The sequence below is a fragment of the Macrobrachium nipponense genome, chromosome 20, assembly GCF_015104395.2.
Source record: "Macrobrachium nipponense isolate FS-2020 chromosome 20, ASM1510439v2, whole genome shotgun sequence".
Classification (NCBI taxonomy): Eukaryota; Metazoa; Arthropoda; class Malacostraca; order Decapoda; family Palaemonidae; genus Macrobrachium; species Macrobrachium nipponense.
In genome coordinates, this window is record NC_061089.1 from 34,385,849 (window position 1) to 34,407,301 (window position 21,453).

General features: G+C 37.7%; 2 protein-coding genes across 4 annotated transcripts in view; both read right to left on the minus strand.

Moving 5' to 3' along the window:
• LOC135224769 (serine/threonine-protein kinase PAK 1-like) overlaps positions 1-7,011 on the minus strand; it is a 28,734-nt gene extending 21,723 nt beyond the window's left edge. Inside the window, exons 1-2 of one of the 3 annotated variants that reach the window (XM_064264095.1) lie at positions 6,857-7,011; positions 2,257-2,403 (exon numbers count right to left, since the gene is read on the minus strand). In XM_064264095.1, coding sequence (XP_064120165.1) covers positions 2,257-2,345 — 89 coding nt within the window. In that variant the 5' untranslated portion in view covers positions 2,346-2,403; positions 6,857-7,011. Of the gene's footprint in view, positions 1-2,256; positions 2,404-6,464; positions 6,685-6,766 lie in introns of those variants that run through there. The other 2 variants (XM_064264101.1, XM_064264106.1) reach the window with 2 other exon arrangements.
• A 5,679-nt stretch (positions 7,012-12,690) lies between these two features.
• LOC135220928 (uncharacterized) lies at positions 12,691-20,838 on the minus strand. The gene is made up of 11 exons (XM_064258588.1): positions 20,607-20,838; positions 20,102-20,269; positions 19,618-19,871; positions 19,138-19,251; positions 17,930-18,095; positions 17,109-17,350; positions 16,592-16,776; positions 15,912-16,142; positions 14,963-15,132; positions 13,576-13,753; positions 12,691-13,133 (listed from the first exon to the last, which is right to left on the minus strand). The coding sequence occupies exons 1-11, from the start codon at positions 20,747-20,749 to the stop codon at positions 13,008-13,010; spliced, it is 1,977 nt and encodes a 658-aa protein (XP_064114658.1). The 5' UTR covers positions 20,750-20,838; the 3' UTR covers positions 12,691-13,007.
• Positions 20,839-21,453: the final 615 nt, after the last annotated feature.

Consider the following 21,453-nt stretch of genomic DNA (forward strand, 5'->3'; position numbering starts at 1 on the left):
TAGTACAATAAAATTGTTTCAGTATTAAAATAAACAATATAAGGTACAAAAAAACAAACACAGTTAAAAATACAAATAAGGACCAACCGTTGAGTGTGGAGACAGGAAGGACTAACCAAAAAAATGTACAGTTCACGAGAGGTAAAGAGGTGTAGACGTGGCATGGGTGTTCAGGGAAGGGACCAGTTTTTTAATAAGCAATGATTCATTAATTGCTAAAATCTTACGATTGGAAGCTCTGCCCAAAATCTCTTTACCCCTCGTGAACTGTGTACGGTTTTTGGTTAGTCCTTCCTGTCTCCACACACAACGGTTGGTCCTTATTCGTATCTTTAACTGTCATTGTTTTATTGTATCTTATATTGTGCATTTTGATATGGTAACTTAATTTTATTGTACTAATTAGATATTGTTACTTTATAGCTTGAAAATGAGGCCTGCTGGTTGGCTTCGAAACGTTGCAACCTAATAAATATGAGTTTCTTGACCTGTTGGTGTGCTTCCCCTGTCTTCACTGTATTGAAAAAAGCAGTAATGGGTCATAGTGAGGCCTGTATTAAGACACAGTAAAATAAAAGATATACTTCAAATGCTAAGTTGGATCACCCGTATTCACCATCATGCATTCTCTATAGGAAACCACTGAACAATTTGCCTGATTTAATTGCCGAATGCTTCCAAGCAGATTATGATTTTATATGTAATGTCGTACAAATGACAAAATTATACAGGAATGTTTGTTTATAGAACTGTTTCCAAGAAGATTATGTTTTTATCTGAAATTTCGTACAAATGACAAAAATATACAGACATGTTAGTTGATAGAACTAGTAAAATAACCGTGGAAATAGCCTGCTCGGAAGCATTCGGCAACTACAACAGGCAGCGCGAGAGGCGTGAGTCATAACCGTAGTAAAACCAGTTAAACCGCAGACGCAGAGTAGACTTTTCAAAGGGTTTCTTTTGTGACATCACGAAGATTCAGTCACGCCGCTTTAAAGACGCCTAGTTATGAAAGTAAATAATACATCGATTCGCTCGACAAGGAAACTGTTAAAAAATGATAAACCTTTTGTTGGTTAAGATAATAGTAGTCTTATTTTTTATCATATATATATATATATATATATATATATATATATATGTGTGTGTGTGTGTGTGTGTGTGTGTGTACACACACATAATGGGTAGAATTAGGTTTGGATTTAATCAGTGACTGTACATATTGCATGATCCACGGAAGCTCTCTCTTACCTGCGAGTTTACAAACAAACCACACCAACACGCATATACATAGAGACATACTTACAAACAAATGTATGCGCGTATATATAATACAAATACATGTATCTGTATAGGCATATATATACATATATACGCGTACAGGAGTACAGTTCACTTAATAAAACGAAAAGTATACCTAGCAAGCCCTACTATCGTCATCAGACAATAAAGACACACACATACACACACACACACACACACACACACACACACACACACACACATATATATATAATATATATATATATATATATATATATATATATATGTGTGTGTGTGTGTGTGTGTGTGTGTGTCTGTGTTCATATAAAATGAACATACACGTCTGCATTTTAAATACAATTCTGCGTCTACCATCATATTAGTTCTGAAGCTGTCAGAAGTTCCGAAAAACCAGACAAGCAGCGCCAATAGAAACCTGATTGTGAATGAGGGTCGTCATTCCTCAACTCATGACATGTGTCATCACGACACTTACCTTGTGGTGAATCACCAATGCCGAGTGACACTGAACACTCTTGCCTTGCTACTATGTACGTTTATAAGAGTACATGCACACACACACACGCACACATATATATAAATATATACATATATATCTTTATATATATGTATATATATATATATATATATATATATATATATATATATATATATATAGATATATAAACTTGTGTATGTAGTATGTATATACTTATGTTAGCACAGAGTGTAAGAAAGAAAGAGTAGCATTGGGCCACTTTCTGAACTTTTATAAAATTACAGAATTAGCCGTTTTATCCTACATTAAGAAGTCGATGGTATTTCAAGTTATCGTATCATTCATCTATTGGGTTCATATAACTGAACACTCGGTGTCTCATAAGCAGTCTGTAGCTAAACACTTTTCTCAAGTTTCTCTCTCTCTCTCTCTCTCTCTCTCTCTCTCTCTCTATCACTCTCTGTCTCTCTCTGTCTCTCTCTGTTCCTTACATCATAGAGGAGTTCCTTGCTGGTGGCGCTGGAGGATTTTCCTTCCCGAAGTTGGTTATCCTCAAACCTGATTTCTTTCTCATCGACATGAGGCCCTTTTCTTGTGGCGGCTAAACTGGAGAAGTCTTTGGTTCTTTGGTTATTTTCCTGGAAAAGAGAGAAAAAAATTGCATTAATCACCTCATAATCATGGAATAATGTGACAGGAAGACCTACGACTATTTCTCTTGGATGGAATAAGAAAGGAGATTGACAGGGAGGGTTGGGAAGATGTGTCCTTAAGGAGAGACAGAAACATTCTTCAGCGAAGTTGGAATAACAGATCCGATGTACTTGAGGAGCTGTACTTTTTCTAGAGCTTCTATACGTTCATTTATATATACATACATATATGCATATACATATATATATACATGTATATATATATATATATATATATATATATATATGTAAGTACTATGTAAAACAAAACTTCCAGAGAGCTGAAATTTTCTTAGTAATCAAATCCTTACAAGGAATATTTTCTAATCAATCATCAAAAATCTTTGGTTGGACTGGGTGCTTGTTATCTAGATGAAATCTTGCAGTTGATAAGAATGCTTGAGTCATAGATAAGAATGACGTACACCTCTACAAAGTATTCTAAAGTTGAAAATTTATGTCGGGATTTACTTTAATAGGAAAGGAGCCACTGCATCATGAAACAAGACAAAAATACGACGAAGTTTCTTCGGCGCAATCAAGTTTTCTGCACAACGCATAATGCTGCAGGAAATTCTTAGCCACGTCCCATGAAACTCTCATCCGCGGCTCATGTAACTTCCGGTGGTGGAATGTGCGTTGGCACCTGTAGCAGTGCCAGACACATGATCATCGCCAACTTTAACCTTAAATAAAATAAAATCTACTGAAGCTAGAGGGCTGCAATTTGGTATGTTTGTTTGATGGCTGGAGGAATGGATGATCAACATATTAATTTTCAGCCCTCTAAGAGCCTCAGTAGTTTTTAAGATCTGAGGGCTGACAGAAAAAAGTGCGATCGGGGAGACAAATAGCCATCTTAATAGTTTTCTTTTACAGACAACTAAAAGCTTAATGCGATGTAAAACAAGGCTTGTATTCATTTCATGGACTGATAACAATGGTGTTTGCTCACGTATTAAAGTTATGGCAAAATTATATATATACTTCAGATCCTAAAGCAAGTCTGCCAGAATTTGCTTACTTATATACAACACCGATGCATTCACGTCGAATTGAATGATGAATCTCCTGTGGACAAATATTCATCAGCATGGTTGCTCATAAGCCTAAAGAGACGGTTCTCTCCAACATTTCGAATGTCTTTCAACCCAAACGCCACGCACCCATCGTTCATGATTTCCTTCGCCTCCTCGGTATGAAGGCCTATCCATTCAGTACTTTTTCGTCTTCTCCACATCCAGCCCCCAGTTACTTCTAAATCTTACTCTCTCTTCACTCGAAGTGTCTTTACCATCATAAGCTGATTACACTACCAACCAAGATAATCTTTCAATTAGCTCTTCGTATATCCGCTGACTCTCAACATTTCAAACTTTCCTGTATTACATCATTAGCGTAAGCACATTTCAACGTGTTCATTCTTCATTTCATTTACGTTCCACAGAGTTGGTGGAACGATCCCTTCATCACTGTTTATTATCTGACTCTATTCTGGTTTCATTTAACTGTCATTTGTTTCCATTTTTACTTAAAAACATTTATACAAAACTATTGTTTTAATTCTTTTACCTTTCACATTCATATTCATTGCTTCATCACCCCGGCAAATTTACCTTGGTAGCCCTACTCCTGATTAAATTCGCCTTCAGCTTTATCTCCATTCCCAAATTGCGAGTCAAGATTTCTTAAGTATATATAAATATAGTGTATATATATATATATATAATGTATATATATATATATATATATATATATATATATATATATATATATATATATGATATATATATATATATATATATATATATATATATATATGTGTGTGTGTGTGTGTGTGTGTGTGTGTGGTGGATATATATGTATACACACATATATATAGCTGGTAAAACAACTCAAGGTAGAGTATAGGGCTTGCATTCGCTAGATATGTGATTCGAGGCCGTCCCACCGTCCACAAATCATTCTGGAGTTATCCCCTGAAGGGGGCTAAAGCCCCTAGTGACTATTAAATATACTAGCAAACTTACCCATCTACGATGGGCGGGGTGATAAAATACGGTGCAGAAGTGAAAAATTTGTATGTACTTTTGTTCAGCAAATATTAAAATAAGGGCGATTACACAAATAGTCTCTCTCTCTCTCTCTCTCTCTCTCTCTCTCTCCTCTCTCTCTCTCTCTCTCTCGTAATGTAATTCAAGGGACGATCACTGAACGCAGAGAAATTCTTATTCATTGTTCCCATCTTTTAATGTATTCGTCTGTCTCTCTCTCTCTCTCTCTCTCTCTCTCTCTTAAAGTAAGTGAAGGGACTGATCAATGAAAGTAAAGTAGTTCGTATTCATTATTGTTTATCCCTCTTTTAATGATTCTCTCTCTCTCTCTCTTCTCTCTCTCTCCCTCTCACTCTCGCTCTCTCTCTCTCTTTCTTAATGAAAGTCAAGTAACGAAGACGGTGATGGGATTATCGGATTACTCAGCTCTCAAATCACAAATTATCTCTTCTCTCTTTCTCTCTCTCATTTTTCGATAGCAAGATACTTATAAAATTGTAGTGCATTAATGTCGTTAAATGGCTTTTCTTTCTCTCTCTCTCTCTGTCTCTCTCTCTCTCTCTTGTCGGTGACTTTCATTTAACGGAACAGGGATCTTGATTGGTTCGTTTCTTTGTCGATTACTTTGCACGGTGATACGAAGAATAATAAGTATCTTTCTTTTCATTATGTTACTGCAAAGACGCAACTTGTATGTCAGTGCGTTACTGGCTACTGATAAATGCTCTTATGATCCTGTGTCTTCCAAAAAAGATAGAAAGTAGGAACTTGTCAGTTTCCTTTTTATTATGTCCATCGGCAGGATCGAAATTTCGAAGTAACATTACCGAGCAGTACTTCTTCAACGTATTTTGTGCACTGGCAGTCCCGATGGATTCAAGTTATTAAAAAAATCTTGCGGATTGATTGTATAATTTTCATCTTCTATTGTGTCCGAGCTGAAATATTCGCGACTTTCACCGGGGAAGTTGTACAGAAGTTATGTATGGAAAAATCGTAAAGTAACTAAGTCTACAGAATAACCAGCCTCGTTTCATGGCCAGAAACAGCTCCGTTTCAGGGAATCCCTTCTCACCCCCAACCCCTACAAAAGAGGGTTAGGTTGGATGAAACCCCATTACTAACCATCTTAGGGGTCCCCACCATAACCCTGCCAAGTTTCATGCCCATCTGACCAGCCGTTTGGCTGTGATTGAATGACAGACAGACAGACAGACAGAACAGACATTACGGCCATTATAGTATTGATATATTATATATATATATATATATATATATTATGCATATAGTTTATATATACATAGTATATATAAATATACTATATAATATAGTATATATGTACATGTATGTATGCACATGTATATTCTATATATATGTATATATAATAATAATATATATATATATATAACATATATATATATTATATTATACATTATATATAATAATATTATATATATATATATATAGATATATATATATATATATTATATAATAATGTATGTTAATATGTAAGTATGTATGTAGTATGTAAGTATGTATGTACGTTCGTGTGTGCGTCACATATATGCGGGACTTTTTCTTGCTCACAAATACTAAGACACAAAATGACTTCCACCCCAGGGTATTATAATCGAGATATAGGCACTTGAGAGAGAGAGAGAGAGAGAGAGAGAGAGAGAGAGAGAGAGAGAGTGCCAACAAAACGTCCTTAAAATTACTTGTACCTTCATTTTAAATAATACGTTGACATTTTCATTCTACTGGAATATTCTTGATCTCATATGGTCACACATTTATACGCACGCACACACACACACATATATGTATATAATGACAGCCTGTTATTTAAATGCATATGCTTATGCGTAATAAGCTGTTTTTACAATTTCTATGATTTCGCTTATCTTACTTTATTATTTGCGGCATAAAATCACATATAACTTATTCACTCACTTGATACCACAGTCTTAGTTAAGAGAACACTAATTTCCAATATGCTATCCATTATTCGTGCCACACTTTATTAAGATCATGTTCTGTCACTTTGGATCAATTTACACGAGGAGATGAACGAGTTACACAGGTGTGAAGATATGGCAATGGATCACATGATGAATAACTCCTTCTCTGGTCATTCATTTCAAGACTATACGAACAGAACAGCGGTGCTCGGAGGCCATACCACTTACTGCCATCGCCACCCAGTGTCACACCCATACACTGATACACATACCCACACACACTCATAAACTCACAAAGAAAGCCATCTACTGCCGCCAATGCACTCTAAAATTATCACCGATGAAGCGAGCGCCGCGGCATCACGCCGTGCAGGGCCTCCTCACCTGACAGACGAGAAGGTGCCTGGGGAAGGGGACGAAGGGTCGGCTAAGGTCTCCTGTAATATATCCACTCTCTAGCAGGGGCTCTCATGGGCGTGGAGGAACACGCAGCCGTGCTGTTACGCGGGTTTGCTAATCAAGACTAACTCGGTATCTCTGCCTCGACCATGGCGATAGCAGTGATAACACGGAGTAGCTCTCATGATACTGGCTGTTATCTTGTTGTGATGACGAAAATCTTTTTGAGTCATCGCTTTTTGGGCGCTGCTGCAGTTTGCACCATTCATGACCCTACCGTTCCTCTGCGGTCTCCCCCTGTCCCTTTTCGTCTTCTCCCTGAGTCATTATTCTGTTCCCTCGTTTCTTCCCTGAGAGAGAGAGAGAGAGAGAGAGAGAGAGAGAGAGAGAGAGAGAGAGAGAGAGAGAGAGCAACGTAACCGCAGCTCGGTATCAGGAAAAGTGAGCAGTGTGAACTTGATTCTTGCTAGTTCTTGATGTCTGGGACACGGGCACGTTTGCATAATCGTACATGGAAAGTAGGGAATTTTTCCTTGCAACTTCAGTTTATATGCGTCCTAAAGAAAATTGACAAATGAAAGTAAAAACTACTTTAAAAATAATGTAGTCGTATTGGAGTCTAGTAGTGGTCTCATGAACATGTAAGAAAACTAGACGGTTATAAGGGGTAACTATAAAGTTTTGCTTCATTTCCTTTCAGTACTCAATTATTATACCTATCTCAAATGGCTATTCACTGTCACGCTTTTATACGAATTTGAATTATCTTTCGTCATTTTATGAATACATGTTTGAAAATGAAGACAATGCTGATTTTTTCCCTTGTATTTGCCTCGATAACAAAGCCGATATCAAATGTAAACATTAAAATATTTGTCATACAAACATTTGCTAATATTAGTGGTAGATTAACAAGAATGCTAAATTATACAGACCACAACATTTTTGTTTCTAAGAACGTTTACAAAAGAGCAGAAAATAAAGGACGAAATTTCAAATAAAACACACACACACACACACACACACATATATATATATATATATATATATATATATATATATATATATATATATATATGTGTGTGTGTGTGTGTGTGTGTGTGTGTGTGTGTGTGTGTGCGCGTGTGTGTGTGTATGTGTGTGTGTGTGTGTATAAAACAAGTGAACATTTACAGAAGTTATCCTTACTAAATACGAAACAAGTAAAGGACGCTTTCTAGACTGAGATGTTGCATTGTCGCAGATAACAAAAAGAAGCCTAATACTTCAAAGTGCCAGTCAACGTTCTTTTCAAATTGGAAAAGCGAGGTCGTAATCCGGCCGTTCTGTTCAGCTTCATTCAAATCTGACATCCTTCTTCTTTTATGTATGAAACTGCGTCAGAGAAATACGGCATCATTTAACAGGCAAATCGACCACTGAAAAATGTATGTTCAATATGAGTGCGTCACCTCCGGGCAGTTCTCACACCCGTAAGAGAGATCTAACCGCGAAATTAGAAGAATTTATTTCTGATGATAGAAATTCATTTCTCGATGTGGTTCGGATCCCACAATAAGCTGTCGGTCCAGTTGCTAGGTAACCAGTTGGTTCCTAGCCACGTAAAAATATCTAGTCCTTCGGGTCAGCCCTAGGAGAGCTGTTAATCTCCAGTTGCTAGGTAACCAGTTGGTTCCTAGCCACGTGAAAATATCTAATCCTTCGGGTCAGCCCTATGAGAGCTGTTAATCTCCAGTTGCAAGGTAACCAGTTGGTTCCTAGCCACGTAAAAATATCTAATCCTTCGGGTCAGCCCTATGAGAGCTGTTAATCTCCAGTTGCTAGGTAACTAGTTCGTTCCTAGCCAGGTAAAAACATCTAATCCTTCGGGTCAGCCCTATAAGAGCTGTTAATCTCCAGTTGCTAGGTAACCAGTTGGTTCCTAGCCACGTAAAAATATCTAATCCTTCGGTTCAGCCCTAGGAGAGCTGTTAATCAACTCAGTGGTCTGGTGGAACTAAGATATACTTAAGAGAGACTAACCTGACCTTTGCTAGGGAAATCTGACATTATACTTACTAACAAACTGACCCATTTACGATGGGTGATAAAATACGGGTGCAGAAGTGAAAAATTTATATGTACTATTTGTTCAGCAATATTAAAATAAGGGCGATTTTTATACATACCTAGTACAGAACCTCTTTGTACACAATATTATCAGTTTGTCCTCAACTTCATTCCAAGTTGGCAGAGTCAGTTGCTCTGCTCATCGCCACATACAGTTGGCCATGCATGAACATGGGTGACGGCAGAAACACACCAACACGATCCAAAGTCTGGCCCTGCGACTTGTTTGCAGTGAATGCAAAGGCCAGGTTGATGGGAAACTGCTTGCGCCGTAACTGGAACGGAAACTGGTTGTCCGAAGGCATCAGACGAATCCGGAGGATGTTCCGTTGCAATGTCCATTGGCAGGATCGAAATTCCGAAGCAACATTACCGGGCTGTACTTCTTCAACGTTATTTTGTGCACTGGCAGTCCCGATGGATTTAAGTTATTCAATAAATCTTGTGGATATTGATGATAGTTTTCATCTTCTATTGTGTCCGAGCTGAAATATTCGCGACTTTCTCTGGGGAAGTTGTACAGAAATTATGTTTGAAAAATCGTAAAGTAACTAAGTCTACGGGAATAACCAGCCTCGTTTCACGGCCAGAAACAGCTCCGTTTCAGGGAATCCCTTCTCACCCCCAACCCCTACAAAGGAGGGGCTTAGGTTGGATGAAACCCCATGACAAACCATCTTAGGGGTCCCCACCATAACCCTGCCAAGTTTCATGCCCATCTGACCAGCCGTTTGGCCGTAATTGAATGACAGACAGACAGACAGACAGAGACAGACATTACGCCCATGATCGTATGAATTATCGCATGACGCGTTTCAGCTAATAGACTTTCCTCTCCTACAGCGCATGTATCTCTTTTCATAAATCTTTCTGTAGTTGTAGCTTTAAGTTTTCCTCTTTCATATGCCGCCTGATTATTCAGAGAGAGGGAGGGAGGGAGAGGGAATGGGTGATAGCTGGTCTTCGAATCTGTGAATGACTCCTGTTGGTTCATACGACTTAATTAACTAACACCATTTGACAATGCACCATATTACCAAAACTTAGGGGGAGGTGTATTGTACACTGTGTCAAAGTACCGTTTCGATCAAATGATTAGTTTGAAAGATATTTGAGAAAAACGATAACTCGCCGTCCCTGAAATGCATTGTAGTTCAATTATTAGGCATTACAGTGGCTCTGTTTACTGTTATGTTTAAATTGAAGAAAAGTCAGGTTAACCCTGTAAAGATAATCATTAACTATTTGATTATAATGCTAGACAACGCCCTTCGTCTTGAGCTCATGTATCTTAAAAACCCTAATTCTGATAATGAAGTGCCTCATTTAATAGGCCTATTGAACTGATTTTTGAACAGGAACAGAATTTGTTCCAAAGCCAGGATTAGCAAGAATATCATTTTAAGTAATCGTGTAGGAAACTCCACCGGATGCTTAAATGTTATCATTTGACTACATTTATTATCTATTTTTCACATTGTAAGAATGCATACAGGCATAAAATCCGTGCTTAACTTTTTGAGAATGTATGGTGTTTGGATTTTTAAAAGTTTGTCAAGAAGCATTGCTGGTTTTTAAGGACTGTATTACATGCAAGGGGCATTATGCCCATACTGTTTAGTACCCTTCTCCTACCTCTCTTCCTTTTCACATGCTGGCACAAATTACACAAGACTCAGATATGTCTTATGGATGGAAATGGGGAAAAGGTGAAGGCATATATATATTTGTATACATTTGTTTCAATACGAAAGCTATTCCTTTAAAAGCAATCGAATCCATGCGTACTCTTGTGCTTATTTTACTGTTTGTTAGGCTCCTTCTGATCATCTGATGTCTTTGTACAAACAAGGAGCATAATTGAGCAATTACTCACTTCATTTGAATTTGAGGATAGTAGGCTTGTTCTATGTGAATAGGTTTCAGCTTATGAATATGATGATAATAATAATATCCGGGTCACTGCCAACAACACAGTCCTCTAGGAAGAGGGTCGAGAAGGACTCAGATCTGGCTTCAGAGACTAACTCTTACAAAATCCGGGACAAATCCTGACTCTCTCGAGTGCTAATATAATAGCCATGTAGCTCGTCTACTCCCCTCACAAGCAGAGCTACGGGACATGAAATGAAAAGTAGTACTAAAATGAAATTACACTTTGTGGCAAGAGCATAAAGAAAAGATATGAAAGTGGCGCATTTAGAGCGGGATTGTAGACACAAGTGGCTACATCCAGGTTGGGATAGCAATTGGTATTGACCCTCTCTAAGCTTCCAGATGAATGGACAGGCTGCTTCTCTTTGTCACAGATGCCAAGCCATCTCTAAACAAAATGCAGATTGTTTTTCCCCAGTGGGAGATTCTACAGAAGCTTTTATACCCCAAAATGGTGGGGCTAATGATGATACCATAGGTGACTGTTGTTTCCTTACATGGAGATGATTGAAAAATCTGCTTGTTGATTTGGTTAATCAAAATCTGTCCATCCCGCCATGCTAGGCTGGTAGGTTCTAGAAGAAGTAGGATGAAATCTTGCAACGAAAGGCCTCGAAATCGGTGGCCATGAAGGGATTATGTGTGACATCGGTACAACAACTCCGGACACCATGGCAACAATAGACAGAAACGTCCGCGCAACATGTGCGCATTAAACGATAAATTTTGCTTCCTTTGCCATTCTTCTTCATCCATATTAGCCAGGAGCTGTAACATGCGACTCTTGCTCCTCCTTCTGTGTATAGGAAAAGCATATCCTGATGGCAGAGCAGGATGTTAGTCCTATACTAGAATCTGTTAAGGTTTAGACTGAATTTAATTTTTGGTAACTAATTCACATCCCCCATAGTATGTGCTCTTTTTTTAAGTCCCTTTGAGAAGAAAATTGTTGGTGGCCTTGCATTTATGTAGTCTGAGCTTAAGATTACCCCGAGGCAGTTAGAAGAGTCCTTTGCCAGTGAAGCAGTGGCATAACTAAAGTGGGGGGAGGGGGTTGCGGTCAGCCCAGGCTGCCACAGTCGGGCGGCGGCACTCTGGCATCTTTTGATGTTGTTATTAGCTAATTCGATTCTAACAAAGCAAGCAGGATTCCGTTGTAAATCTGCTGTGGTGCTTTTGTTGTAGCTTTATGAGATAAGATAAATGACTGAGATTTTAAGGCTTCATTTCCACCACTTGAGTACTTTTTAGCATGGGAATGGGGCGGCACATTCAGTCTGCCCCGGGCGCCGCTAACGCTAGCCACTCCAGTGAAGGCAGCTTCAACTATCTTCCTTTTCTGTGTATCGTGTGTTTTACAAAGCAATTTACTCTCTTGCCAATCAACACTAGGGTTCATTGTTGATATTTGCATGAAAAAAGCATTATTCACATCTTCCCTTCTCACTGCATATCTATGTTCCCTCAGTCACTGAACTACAAATCTTCCTGATTCCCTTGTAGACATTTACAACCTGCACAAGGGACTCAGTACACTCCGTTATTGTATCATATGATACGATGGGTTTCATTGGGAAAGTGAGAGAAGTAACAGTAGATTTATGAATGGCATTAAACGAAGAAGTGACGCAATTTCATGTATAGAGTTTGTGTACATATTTTTATTAGTAACACAATGTACAGAATTTCCAATCATATAGCTATTGAAATACCACCACCAATATTGAAATAAGGAATCTGTTAAGCATAGAACCCTCCATATGTTTGCTATTTGTTTTTATTTCCTTTTTGGGGCGGGGAGTACAATCACAAAAAAGAGCAGAATACATTGTTAAAGTTGCCGAGCAAAAGAAAACCTTTCATATCTTAAAAATACATAAACCGGTTGCATTTTGAAGGAATGAAGCAAAACGTCGACCTAAAATGATTGATTGTGTAGGTTTTCACTTCTCTTTGCCTTTTATTTCGTACGTGAACAGAAAACTGCTGGGTAAATAAACGTCCATCTAAGCTTATTCCACTATTTTGAATGTTAGAACATTTTTAGTAGCAATAATAATCATGGTAATTTCAGCAGTCCTACGGTAAACGTTTAGACGGTGGAAGCGGTAGCATAGTGAAGAAGTTCTATGGACATAGCAACTACGGAGATCCCGTATCCTATGAACATCAGAAAGAAGGCGCCTTGCAGATGTTCCGTGGTCAGCACACGAGCGTCCTGTAAAATATATATGTATATATACGTACATATCATATATACATTTTTTTACATTTTTTCATCTAAGAATCACGTTGTTTTTACCGTGATAGAAGTTGTCCATGTATACATACATAAATTCGCACACACACACACACACACACACACACACACACACCACAACACACATATATATATATATATATATATCATATTATATATATATATATATATATATATCACGTTGTTTTTTTATGACAGAGGTTGTACATACCTACTTACATACATTCACACATACTACACACAAACATATACATCTATTCGTGCGTGCGGGTGTGTGTGTGTGTATTCAGTATATTAATACGTGCATTTTCAAGATCCCAGCCCTTACAGCCAAACACATTAACCGCGGGTTTATTTTTCGCAATGAACACCAGCAACAACGAATGTCTTGGAGTGATACCTGTGACCCCTGGTTTTCAAGGCTTTCCCTTTTCCTCAGCTCAAGATTGACGGGTTTGGCAGAGCTCGGGTCGCGAGCCATGATTTCGGTGATCTGATCCATCCAAAGGTCAATGAGGCCTGCTTCGAGAAGTCTCTGTTGAATTTTGTCGAGAGTTGACAGTACCGGGAATCCCTTCCTGAGAAAAAGAGAAAGCTCGTCGGGAAGATGGTTATAGGTTGTATGATATTCGGTTATGTTTGAATCTATGATGAGCACACCTGCGCTAAACATTTGCACAACTTCTTCATATTTCTGCATTTCTCAGTGTTTATGTTTTCCTTATGCCACGGCTTAAGCATTTAATCCCTAAGCTTTAACCGATCTTCTTACATTCGCATTTAACATTCACACGTCACTTCCACAAACAAAAGTTGCCTCAACAATTCCTTCAAGCACTCCAACCATCACTTCCACAGGCACTTAAAGCATCTTCCTAGTTTTTTGCATGTCAAGCAAAAAGCTGCATGATCAAACCGTGGTTTAACCACCATGATAATCAGTCAGTAACAATTAGCATCCAGTCACGTGCTAATATGTCACAGACATTACCTGACAGTGGGTCTTAGTCTTACACATGACTGACTAACGTGTAACTACATTCCCACTCAAATGATGTATGAAAAGCAGGCTTAATTCCTAGAATGAATATATTGACTTCAGAATGCATATGTATATTTTTACTTTACACTGGTGACCCCGGAGTGACCTGGTAGACAGGCATTGGGTTAAATACGGCCTTGACCTACCAACAAAAGAACCATTAACAAGTTAATTGTGGCACTTCAACTCTGGCTGGCTCCTTCGAGAGAGCAAAAGCTCATCTTCCGATGTCTTGGTAGACTACACATGGGATAATGCTGACTAACGTCAAGAATATATATATATATATATATATATATATATATATATATATATATATATATATATATATATATATATATATATATATATATATATATAATATCATATATATATATATATATATATATATACATATATATATATATATATATATATATATATATATATATATATATATATATATATATACGCAGTACATTAAGCTACAAATGTCTTTTAACCGAAGGGGATTTTTTTCTTTTTTTCTTAGTTAATAGGAAATTCGTCGTTTATGGGCGCGAACTTCGGAACCAAGAATTCAGGACGTACAGTGAAGCGCTTTAAACCAAACGGCTATCACGAGAGGTGTATATGAATCACGGTGATGTGATAAGACTCATATATATATATATATATATATATATATATATATATATATATATTATATATATATATATATATATATAGTGCATTCTTTACATCAACATTTGGAGTGAAGACATACCTGAAGCCCCAAGAATAGCCGTTAAACACTTGATATTCGGTGGTGCCTCTGTGGACCGGTAGCCCCAGACGTTTTATTCTCAGGATATCAGGAAGGGCCCAGAATTTCCGGGATATCAGCGAGTAACCACCTTGCAATACCTTGTCCAACTGGACTTCGTCGGGTAGAACCTGCCGGAAAAACAGTACTGTCAACGAGAGAGAGAGAGAGAGAGAGAGAGAGAAGCACAGGCTTCGTTTTGGTTGTGAAAAAATAGAGCCAATGTCTAAAAGAAGTGAGATCATCTAGCGAAAAAGCCATTATACAGAAAGTCGTGAATAGTACAAGAATAGTACAAGATAATACTTCTTCGTTCTTGGTAAGCGTTAGAAAATGAAAACAATATATATATATATATATATATAGATATATTATAGTAATATATATATCATATATCATATATATATATATCCTATTATATATAATATAATATAGTATATATATATATTATAATATATATATATATATATAATATACATGTGTGCGTGTATTACCCCTGATATTTTCATATTCGTCAATGACAATTAAAAGAGGAAAAGGAATTTTGCCTATGTTACGAATTGAATTAGACGAAAGTGATATATAAATTTGAAGTATGATATATAAAAGCTTATTGTTTTTTACTTTATGCTTTAGGTAATTAAAAGATAACTACAAAACGGCGATTAATAAGTGCAATGGTCTTCTAGCAGTTTTACCTTTAAGCCTGAAAATAACAGTACAAGATATGTAAAATATGTAAATTATTATGACATGGCTTCTTACCTCTGAGATTCAAACTGTGCAAACAGATGATTAAGGGATAAGAAAGCTGAGGAAATAAACTGATCATTTCACTTTCACCGGCAACAGAGTAAGCAATCATTAGAAGAGAGAGAAAAAAAATGGAAAATCCTGTCAAAGTATTTACCTCCATTTTCGCGAATATTTCCTGCCAGACTCGGCTTGGGTTTTCTGAAAGGAAGATGTAGGTCGCCCCTGTGTACTCCACGCGTCCCCAGGTCCATCCCTCTCTGGCCAAGATATCCTCCAGAGAATCAATCGCCCTCTGGTTCTTGACCACCGTTAAATGAGCAATGAGGCCAGATTGATACGAGAAGAGAATGATCAGACAACCAACTGACCACCAGCCAATCAACATCTTTGTCGGGGGAAATAAAAAACGGGGTTCAAAACTCTTGTCATTTTGAGCCTTATCAATAATCACACCGCTTACCCACCGTTATCCAGTTGCCTTCTTTTTCCGGGCATTATAGAACTCTCTGTGCCCCATCATGGAATCTCGGCCATTTTAGGAAAATACTTAAGTTTGGATACGTTTTAAGTCTAAAATTTTAATATTCTATTGAATTTTCAGGTTTCAACAAACCTGAAAGCAAAAATTCATTTATAGGTGTTTTCATTTCAGAGGAGATATCTCATATTGTATCCTCCCGCTTGGTTGTCAATAAATGTAAAGATCCAAAACTTTACAAAAAGGTAGTTAAATGCACCTTCGTAATAACAGGTTTCTCTGTAATACTGTATACAGGGTTCAAATGACTGACACGAAGCATAAGGTCGCAGAGACTGAAATGTAGAAGCTCTCACCTGACTCGAAATGCTTTCCAACCTTCCCGAGTCCGGGTCCTCAAGGAGCATCCTCGATACGTATATCATTGAGTGAGCGAATCCCATCCCCTTTTCCTTCGAAATTTGAGCCCATCCTTTCTGCAGGAGCCACAAGATGACGCCAGAAAAGAAGCAACTTGCTATGACGCATGCCCACAACCACCCTGCGAGGTTCAAAGGCGTGAGGCAGTGTTGATCCAGTGAGAATAAACTTAGTATTGAGTCTTCAGCAATAGCTGCCATGGGTGCTTATATTCATACTAGTCCAAACCCGGTGTGAGATAGTAGGGCTGAACGAAACGTTATACCGTCTCTGCTATGCAAAACAAAATCAAAAGAAATTAAAAATGTTGGCGTCCGTCTCTAAATAAATAAATAAAATAAAAAAAGAAAGATATTACGTAGATTGCAACAAAATTCATGTCAAGTGCGTGCATTGATAGCTAATCATGAAACCCTACAACGCTACAAAGAGGCCAAAATACTGTGACCTCACCTTCAAATGGCCTGACGATGGCTAAGGACCTGGGCAGAGGTGCTGGCATAGGAGAAATAATGATAAATGGATCGTCGGTGTATGTTCGTGAGGCATCCATAGCCACCATTCTCTCAGGCAAAGAGTTCAGCATGAAGGTGAAGTCTGCCCTTTCGTGCTGAAGTGTGCCTACGATCCCCGTGAAATTTCCGCTCGGCTGCAACAGTCCCCAGTTGCCATCCGGCGGTTCTCTGAGAAGGTAGCTGTTGGTAGACAAGGAAAGTTGAGAAACGGGTTTAGTTATAATCCAATGCATAATTCAGGAGAGCGGCATTTATTAAAGAAAGCTGTCCAGACGTGGGAACTAAAAACAATATCCCGTCTGCTTATTGCTCTCGTCACTGTATTTCGTGTTTCCTCTCATTGTATTTGACCATTCCACTGTGTCTGAGGAGGGTTACTGTTCATGGTAATAACCCTCCAAATTTGTTTCAGGTTTTCATATTATGGAAAACGACAATAATAATAATAATAAGGATTTTTGCATCTTCTAGCTCAGGGTCAGCCTGTCTCTAAACTAGCTCCCATATAGCCTCGGGATGGTACTTAACGTCCTCAGGTTAGGGAATTGCCATCTGACCCCGTCTTACATTGCAGTAAATATTGACGGCAAGTCTAAACTTCCCGTTACAACTTTTCGCATGTTACCGTAATTTCTGGCGATAGAGGTACATAACTACTAGGAATAATAATAACCAATATTCAGATTTCACTAAGCACTTCCAAACGTCATTATCTATCTTGGAAAAAAAATTAAGGACTCTTACAAGATGGCCACTCACCTGAAGTTAAATTTCTGGCGAAAAATCTCAGCCATACGAATGCCCACCGAATCGAGAGGCTTCACTGTGCCCACCGGTCCTTCCCACTTCCTCTCCAGGTTCACCAAGGGCATTCTCTTCAGGCCAACGACGTTAAACTGGTGGCCGTTGAAGTCGCGGGATTCGTCTGGAAGTCAACTGACTTCAGGAAGTGTTACAAGAGCACGTCTTTTGGAATCTTTTTGGATTTGGGCAAAAATTCAGCATCAAGGAGCCACTATTGTGCTCGATTCTAGTGGAAAATTTTACATCAAGCAGCTATTATTTTGCTTTAGTCTGGTGGAAAATTTGCAAGGGCAGTCAACGTTTTGGGTAATTCCGGTGCAAATTAGACATGGAAATAAGTGACTAGAATTTTATCACCGATATCAGCTACTGAAGGCAACGTTTGCCAACGAAATGTTAAAGTTGCCAGATGACGTGCTCTTGTGACACTGATTTGCCTTGATCAAAGTAAAGTTAGTCAGAAACTACTTGAAACATTCTACTACATTTATTTGTTACTATTTTCGTTGTTTCACTAAAATGTATAACAATTTTGCTATTGTTATTCAATGTATTTTATATAAGAATTGTGGTATATACCATCTAATTTAATTATATCCTTTGAACTCTTCGTTACCTCATTTATATTCCGAAATGAAATTTCACTTCTTCACTTAGACTATCATGATACAATAATGTTGTCTTTCCATTACGTGGATTTTTATTCAAGGATCATGTCATTTCACAAGTATTGTTAAGACATTCAGTAAGAGACATGTACAATTCAAAGGTATTAAGAGAAATGTCTAAGATCACCTAGAAAAATGGCGGCAGTGGATAATAGAACAGAAAGATTTACATGAACATACTAGTAGCTCCATCTTTCCATGAATATAAAAGTTTAAATTGTATTTTTGTCTCTTCAACCGCAATGTTACTCCTTCAAGCTTAACGGCCATTCGCCATAAAGGTTTTTTTTATATTTTGTTTTTTTATTGGTATTTCTCTCGACTAAGCATTAACTTTAAGGTATAAACGCAAGTTTCCTTTCAGTAGAAATTGTTTTATAACTGGGATCACTAGAGTCAGTTAAATATCCTTTAAATAATGTGAATTCCTTATTCCCCTCTCTTGCATGCTCCATTTCTCCTGTGAAAGTTACATGTGCAAAAGCTGTGTAGTACCTCGGAAGGCAACGTGCTGGGGAGGTTCTTCTGCAAAGCGCCACTGATACAGCAGTCGAAGTCCAGCGTTGCCGCCTTCACAGAACAGACATCGCTGGAACACTTTCAGAACTTCTGCAGATCAAAAGACAACTAGTTGAATCCAGAAGAATGCATTATGATAATCACTATAACCATCAAGAAACTATTTGATAAAGTAGGAAGGATGACAGCTTTAGATGGGAAAGATTAAATTAATTTGCAAAATATACCAAGAAAACAACTCGAAAGAAATAACCTCTTGGAAATTATCTATTGAAAGGCAACGTATAAATGAAGACAACATTTGGAGTGTAGCATAAAAAATAAATACAACTTTAAGAAATGAAAACTTATTGTCTCAAAGAAAAGCATTTAAAATAGCCCAAGTTGATATTTCATGCAAATTATCAAAGTACAATTTTCTCTTTAAATTATACACTTCAGAATTCAGTCCCATACCATTTTCGTAGCCAATTTTCGCTGTTGATGCCTCGATGGTCTGGCCGGAGGTGGAATCATGAGAGTCTTTTTTCCCAAAAAGAGGTTTTGCAAGCATTGTCTTCAGTACACGGTCACTTACTGCCAGGTAAAGGGCCCTGAGACAGTTCCTGAAAGTGTCATTGCCGATGAGGTTGGTTTTTATGGCGCTGCTTGGCCCCACCATGATGACAGGAACAGCAGAGTGGTGCGACAAGGAGGAAGACTGTAAGAACCTAAGGGTATGGGAGTAAATATTAATGAAAAATATGGTTATTGCCGTTCGAGTATAAGGCATGTATATAACTTATAGTCGTTATATAATCTTGGCAGCAATGAAAGTTACTTCTTCCAAAATTTGTCTGATTGGAACATCTTCAGTTGCGAAAGTACAGAGAGAGAGAGAGAGAAAAAAAAACAGTAGCGTATAATGAGGAAATAAAGAAAATTAACTTGATTTCCTTACCTGATGACAAAGCTTCCTTCATGAGTTAAGTCTAAGACGATTGACCAACAAGAAGACTTCATAAGGACCTCTTTCAGTAGCTTTGTCTCTTTTACAAATGAGGTGGATTTTTCGAAATTGTAATTCAAGGTTACTATGGTAAAACACCTGTTGTGATCCTGCATGAACCTGGAGAAGTTATTAAAAAAATATTTTCTGAACAATAAATTGTTTTCTCTTTCCGAAGAATCAAAAAGGGATTCTACAAATTATGGGAAGTATCAGCGTATATGCGTCACTGGTAAAGCATAATGTGAAAATAAATGGATAAAACTAGCAAGGAAGTCGAGGATGAATTTCTCCTTTAGAGTAGGTCGCCTCTCTCCTACAAAGCACTGAAAGACCAAACGGATACTGAGATATAAATGACGATAAGCACTCATAATCTAAAACTCTCGAAAGTATGACACACTGGAATCAAAATATAATAGATACGTTTCAAAGATGGCCAATATAGAATAATTACCTCCTTAATGCGTCGAGCAAAATTGAGTTACCTCCTGACGAGACCACGAAGAGATGACAAGCGCCGCTTCCTTTAGTTACCAGATCTGCCAGTCCTAGGCCTACTTGATGCCCCAGATTCTGGTGGGAAATGATGCCATTCATTTCACCAGAGGCACAGACACCTTCCAAGAGCAACAGAAATGCAGCCAGAACAATCGTCCAGGTGTAAAACAACGAACAGTATTGGACCGTCACTATTCTTCTCTGGAGGGCAGCGGGTGGTGACAAATGGGAGACAAAGGCTTCAGAAAACAGATTTCTCAGTTTCTACATCTTTTCAATGATTTGTAGTGGCTTGGCTGCTACTAAGCATTTCGTGGCCTGCGAGTCATTGTTTTTCTCAAATATCTTTCAGAATAGGATGGATGGATGTATGAATTTTAGGGCAAAAGCCCAGGCACTGGGGCCAAAGAAGCCATTCAGCGCCGTAATGAAAAGTAAATAAATTACATTATAAATGAGTTAATAAGTATGAAGAAAATGGTTCATAGATAAATTACCATATGAAAAATGAATGAATTAATGAAGAAAATGCTTAATAAATAAATATATATAGCTATGATGTGATAGATAAAAAATAATTAAATGTTATTAAAAATGTTTATAGACTTTAAAAAGGAGATGAGAGCAGAAATATCTGTTTCATCTTTCAGAATAATTATTTGATAGAAATGGTTCTTCAACACAGTGTACAAAACACCTCCTCCTAATTTTTAGTAATATAGTGCATTGTCAAATGGTGTTTATAGTTAAGGCGTTTACTCTTGACTTCGTGTTGTCAAGCCTCGCCAACCTAAGCTTTCGAA

Excerpts from the sequence above, each read along its gene's own strand:
- LOC135220928 (XM_064258588.1), bottom strand. The coding sequence starts at position 20,749 with ATGAATGGCATCATTTCCCACCAGAATCTGGGGCATCAAGTAGGCCTA. Across the intron at positions 19,872-20,101 it reads GAAGGAAGCTTTGTCATCAG|GTTCTTACAGTCTTCCTCCT; the intron begins GTAAGGAAATCA and ends CCATACCCTTAG. Across the intron at positions 16,777-17,108 it reads CATCGTCAGGCCATTTGAAG|GGTGGTTGTGGGCATGCGTC; the intron begins GTGAGGTCACAG and ends TGAACCTCGCAG.